Source organism: Salvia miltiorrhiza, chromosome 6 (genome assembly GCF_028751815.1).
Source record: "Salvia miltiorrhiza cultivar Shanhuang (shh) chromosome 6, IMPLAD_Smil_shh, whole genome shotgun sequence".
NCBI classification, from domain to species: domain Eukaryota; kingdom Viridiplantae; phylum Streptophyta; class Magnoliopsida; order Lamiales; family Lamiaceae; genus Salvia; species Salvia miltiorrhiza.
This window is the reverse complement of record NC_080392.1, coordinates 5,161,121-5,167,234: the sequence shown is the minus strand read 5'-3', so window position 1 is coordinate 5,167,234 and position 6,114 is coordinate 5,161,121. Positions and strand designations below refer to the sequence as shown.

The 6,114-nt window shown below is 31.3% G+C and overlaps 1 protein-coding gene across 2 annotated transcripts; it reads left to right on the top strand.

Annotated features, from left to right (window-relative positions):
• Nucleotides 1-3,327: 3,327 nt before the first annotated feature.
• Nucleotides 3,328-4,863, top strand: LOC130988147 (uncharacterized). Of its 2 annotated transcripts, none has more exons than XM_057911921.1 (5): nucleotides 3,328-3,530; nucleotides 3,671-3,738; nucleotides 3,848-3,902; nucleotides 4,267-4,322; nucleotides 4,444-4,863. In XM_057911921.1, exons 1-5 carry the CDS (start codon nucleotides 3,470-3,472, stop codon nucleotides 4,594-4,596), a joined length of 393 nt encoding a protein of 130 aa, XP_057767904.1. In that variant the 5' UTR covers nucleotides 3,328-3,469; the 3' UTR covers nucleotides 4,597-4,863. The 2 variants fall into 2 exon arrangements, with proteins under 2 accessions (XP_057767904.1, XP_057767903.1); XM_057911920.1 differs by having other exon boundaries at nucleotides 3,329-3,530; nucleotides 3,845-3,902.
• The last annotated feature ends 1,251 nt before the right edge of the window (nucleotides 4,864-6,114 follow it).

Here is a 6,114-nt window from a genome sequence, read left to right as displayed (position 1 = left end):
AGTGAAATGAGGGAAGAAGAGAAATAGGGTTGGGTTTTGGGCCTGAAATGTTGGACTTGGGCCGGGCCGATTTAATTTATTTCAGATGAAGCCATATTATAATTTTATTAAGTGGGTTGTGCAGATTGTATTAAAATGATTTTCACTAAAGTCATAGTTTAATTAATTATTTTATAGAACAATTTGCATAATAATATCATATTATTATTATGTACATATTTTAAATAAATTATTTATATATATAACACAGACGTATCCTTCACGAATCGTACCCTCTAATTTTTGAAAATCAGTATCCCCGTACCCGAATCGTATCGCTCCCGCACCCGTCCCCTCGCACTTGTGCAACATAGGCGTACTCTTATTGAATTTTGGAGTTGCTAGAGGAGACATGACAACTCCTTTTTAGAAAAAAGAAAAAATATATTTGAGAGACATGTCTAAATGTAAATAAATAGTACTCCATTTTATGATTGAGTGATTGATAAAATGGAACAAATAAATATATGATTGAGTGATGCTTAATGGCATGATTGGCGTTGGGGCGATGGTTAGTCTGAAACTTCGACCCCGGTTTTGTTTTTGACATGGTTGGGTAGTTTGAAGCTCAAAATATGTTTATCTTGTTTTTTTCTTGGATTTTGACAAACACTTTTTTTCTTTCTTAATGTTTTTTCCTTTGATTTTTCTTAAGGCTGCGTTTACTTTGATGGATAAATTTATCCATGGAAAAGGAAGGATAACAAAAATTTATGCCTTGAAATCTCTCATTTCTTTTTCAACATTTGACACAAAAGAGATGATCATCAATTTTCCTTCCTTATTTTCATTTCAAGGATGGATAATATTATCCACTCAAAAATGGATGGATAATATTATCCATCCTTAAAGTGAAAATAAGGAAGAAAAAATGGTGAACATCCCTTTTGTGTCAAATGTTGGAAAAGAAATGAGACATTTTAAGGCATAAATTTTTGTTATCCATCTTTTTCCATGGATAAATTTATTCATCAAAGTAAACGCTAAGAAGATTTTAGTGAAGTCTAACCCTTAGTTTGCTACTTATGCTCTTAAGGGTTCTTTTTATTGCTTTGTCTTTTCTTTTTCCTTCTAATAAAAACTGCATTTTAATAAAAATGGATCAAATAAATATATGCTGAAGTGTATATGAATTAAAAGTTGTATCAAATTTATACAACAAGATCGCATAAAAGGGGAAATAATGCTCTGGTAAACAAACATATTCAATTACATGCATGGCCCCCTCAAAAAAAAAATTACATGCATGGAGAAATCACTACAAGTCTACAAGTACCAAAACAATAAGTTTTGGACTTAAAAAAAATGGCAGATTGTAGTGGGCAAACGACATTAATGCTCCGTAGAGCTTCCAATCTCCCAGTTAACTCCTTTCCTCCAAATTTCTTACTCAATTTTATTCATTAAATTCAACAGGAGATATAAGATAAAAGACCAAACTTTCTTTAATCTTTAGAAAAGCAATTTGTGAGTCTGTAACAAGAGAGTAAAAGGAAATATATCAAATTATCAATTAATTAAAAGAAAGGCAATATGCAGCCATTTTCCAACATTTAAGATCTTCCAAATGATTATACTCCTTAGTCCTTATAAAAGAAAGAGAGAAATAACATACTATGCATGGACAAAAAAAACTCAAATTTATTCAAGATATACAAATGTAACAATATTTAAATTGATACGTAAGAGAATATTACAAATTAATATAGTGGCTATCCTAATAAGCAGGGGCGGAGCCAAGCCCCGAGGAGTAGAGGCCTAGAGGGGCAAATCTACCACCATGTTTTAATTTTTAGTGGGGAAAAATTAAATATTTTTATAATTTTATATATATTATATTTAAAAATAACTAAAAAATCACTTTCTCCATCCCTCAAACATTTTCCTCTCTTTTCATTTTGGTCCGTCCCCAAAATATTTTCTTAATCTACTTTTGGAAATAATTTCACTTTATATTACTCTTATAATCTTGATTTTTTGTGAAACTCTTTCTCCACTCACATACCTAACTTTTATTAAAACTCGTGTCACCCTCTCCTAGGAAGATATTTGAGGGACGGAGGGAGTAAGATGGAGCAATAGCCCCACCACTTCTCCACCATGCATGTAGCTCCGCCGGTGCTAACAAGTTAAAAAAAAAATAGTAAAGTTTTATCCATCGAAGTTTTGACCTATCTTCACAAAAACCAAATTCGTATAATATTTACTGCGGCACACTCTGGTGCATCCGATGTACGGTGTATCGATCCTAATTAAATTCTAATAGTAGTGATTAATATATCTTTTTTAATTAATAAATTTTAATTGAATACTGATAAACCTTAATTAAGGTTGATGCACCATATATACATCTGAATGTACACAAATTTTTGTCGTATTTGATTGGGACGACTTCGGTCAATGCTCTCGAAACTATTCAACTCATACTCACCTTATTGGAATTATAGAATTGAATGCCTTGAGCTTCAACAATAGTTTGTGTTCGTTAAATTAAAGTATATGGGGTTCCTTTGTGAAAGTACGCAGTTCTCATTGAAAGAGACGCAAATTAATTTTAATTTCAAGAAATAAGATCGACTCTATTAAATGCAGTAGGTATAGTCATGTGACTATACTTAGTTCTCTCACTATCGCTAAACAAATTAATCTATGTTTCAATCACACTATATAATTTACCACAAATACAGAGATTTTGTCATGTATTGTCCAATCTTTGTTTGCCATTGAGATTTTATTTCAAATAGTATTTTTTTTCCTCCATCTACTAGAACAATGTCACACATTAGATATTCGTTATATTAAAATAAAAGCTGAAATACTTATTTACGAAATTAGCTTATGATTTTCAAGAAGAGAGACAATCGCCCGGGTGCAAGGACAAGGTATACAGACAAAACATATAAACTTTCCGACATTAATTTTATTTTTTAAAAAAAATTGGGCATTATTACTAAACAAGATGTCTGGTTAGGATGTTTTTAAGTCTTGGATTTTTCTAGTTTCAAGAAAATGGAGCCTTATTCTCTGAGGATGATCGTGTCTTGTTCCCCATTAATTATACTAATGACATGTTTGGAACTCCCATTAAACCACTATTTAATTAAACATCCATCAAAAAGTCCTAATCATTCTTCTATAACACTTTTTAGTAAAAGGAATAACAGTCCAAATTTTAAAAACAATTAATATCATTCCATGCTCAAGAACTAACATGGGCCCTCATGCATTCAATATGTGTATTCATCAGTGTGTGTTTTGTGTGTGTGGATATATTATATATAACCAAGACTTGCTTAAGATCATTCACCACTCTCACTCTAAAGTCACATAGTACTTATTTAGCAACTCGAACAAGTTTCACATTCTTCCTCCTTAAATTTATTCCTCTTCTGTCACCCAAAAGAAGAAGAAGAAGAATTCAGTCTGCATAATGAGGTCGTGGCTGCTGATGTTCTTGCTACTTCTGTCTGTTCTGATTCATGATGCTCAAGGTACGTTCTTGAATACCAATTAATGAGATCATTATTATTTTTTCATCTGATAAATAGAAAAGATACGTATATATAATATATGTTGAGTAGCTTTCTTGTTATTAATATACTTCTTAATTTTGTTTAATTTCTTTGTTCAGGTAGAAGGTTAATTAGTAATAAAGGCTCCGCAGCAGCTGAAGCTGATGATGGGCCACATAGCCTACATGTAAGAAGGATTTTCTTGAATAATCATACAAAATACAATTTGATTAATTATTATGATTATGGGATTTTGTGGATCTAATTAATTAACTTGGATTAATTATTTTCAGCAGGAAAAACTTGCAGAGATGAAGAGCATTGATGAGAGAGAAAGCAAGAAGTGGTCAGGTAAAAGGAAGAGAAAATTACCTAGAGTGAGAAAGGAACCACCCCATCATTGGTTACCAAGAATCCATGAAGATTACTATGGTCCAAGAATGCACAGACCTAAGCACCACTGATAAAAGATCACAATATTTCCAATCTCTCCTAATTTTTCACCAAATATGATAAAAGATCATCATATATATAACCATTCAATTTTTGTAGCCTCCCCTCCATCATGTAGTTCCTTACTTAATTGCTTTGCTCGATCTTAGTTCTAATCATTCCTTTCCATTGTAATGCAACACACTAATTAGAATTTCAAGATATATTTGTTGACTCGAGAATGAGTGAATCTCAAGCATTGGCTTTATCTGATTGATTGCAGGAAGCAATAGGAAACTAACTTTGATCGATATTTCTAGCACTACCACCATTGCTAAGGTTTGGCTAATTACATTACATCTTAACAAAAATAAAATAAATTTATGATTTCAAGAATCATAAAATTTTGAAATAATTAAGAAGACATACATATATGAATTTTTTACCCGGTTGTGTACAGAATGGTGAGATGAAAGCTGAGTTGAAAATAGGAAGGGAAGAACAAATTGCTTCTGTAAATTCGTCGTCGAAAACACAGCAAGGGCAAGAGGGTTTAGACATGGCTGAGATGGATTACACCTTGGCAAGAAGAAAACCGCCAATACACAACTAAGAGTAAGACAAAAACTTTTCCAACTTAAGCAAAAAGGGTGCAGCATTGCTGAAATGCTGCCACTTAGGAACATTCTGTATATAATATATATAGTGTATTCTTATGATCCCAATAATTAATTATTAGATTTTGTGATGATCATTGTGATCAAATTATAAGCACTAGCTACATAGGAAAAAGGTTTTGTTAGCTACGCTTGCTTTTGTAATTTAAAATAATTATAATGCGACAAGTACAGGTTGCCTAAAGCAGCTATGCTTTCATAAATGGTATCTCCTTTTGTTCTTTTGAGTTAGTTTTTTTATCGATGAGCAAAAGGTTTTAACTTTTAAAGATCACATGACGAATTTTAGGTTAAACATGCATTAATCAGTCTGTCACTAAATCAACGTAAACACACACAAAATGAAATAAAATAAAAACGAGAACAAATAAAAGAAATAGATACAACGCAACGGCACCGAAAAGAGTGCAACTCAAGAATTTCACAGGGATCACCTGTTCTAGTACTACTCTCACCAATCACATTTAATTTCGGAGTTATGATGAAATTCCAGTGCATTGGTTTATTTTGATTTGAGAAACATATAATTCGTTTTTAAACCAGGATTTATATATGCTGTATTTTATAGAAATCTAGATAACTTTTTTAGTACGGTACCACACACATATATTATAAGATTTCAATATAGTTAAAATTAATATGACTAGAAATCTAAATGACTTATTTTAGAAATTTAAATGACATAATTAAATGGACTTTAATAGGGGAGGGAACCAGGAATGCTGAGTGGGTGGGTGGGGGTCTAAATTTTTTCAAATTGATTCGAGCCAGTGTCGAAATATTCGACATATATATATAATAATATAATCAAACAAAAAATAAGCCTTATACGAAGTGTGTGTGACATAATGATAGGCGAGTAGTGTGTGTTTACGTATATTGGCCAAGTAGTAAGAGGTTAATACCTAAGGTCAAAAATCTTTGATTTAAATCCTTTATAGTGCGGCCTTTAAATTTTTTTATTTTAATATTGTTAATTTATCAAAAAAAAATAATAGGCAAGTTCATCACTTATATTAAATTAGGCTCCAATAATAAATAAATATCCAGAAACTTCACGGACGCATGTTTTCTGGCAATAACTCAGAATCCGGCCTCTTCCCGGGTTAACTAAAAGCCCATCAAACATAACATACTAAATACATTTAATTAAAAATATAGCAATTAATAATTAAGGATAGTGCTGACCGCAGAAACAATTGTGCTGATGATCTAATGCTTTACATTTATTGATGAACATCAGAATTACAATATAGTATGAGATATATTTATTTTTGCAAGATTCTTGTCTGGTATAATGCATTAAACTTAAGGGCCTCAAACGCATGTATATTCAATTATTCTTTGAATATATACTAGTCATATAATATCTCTTTTTTCGACAAATAATTATAAGGATTTTTTTTTAATTTTTTTTTTGGGTATATATTTGATTTGAAGGGATCTGTTATCAT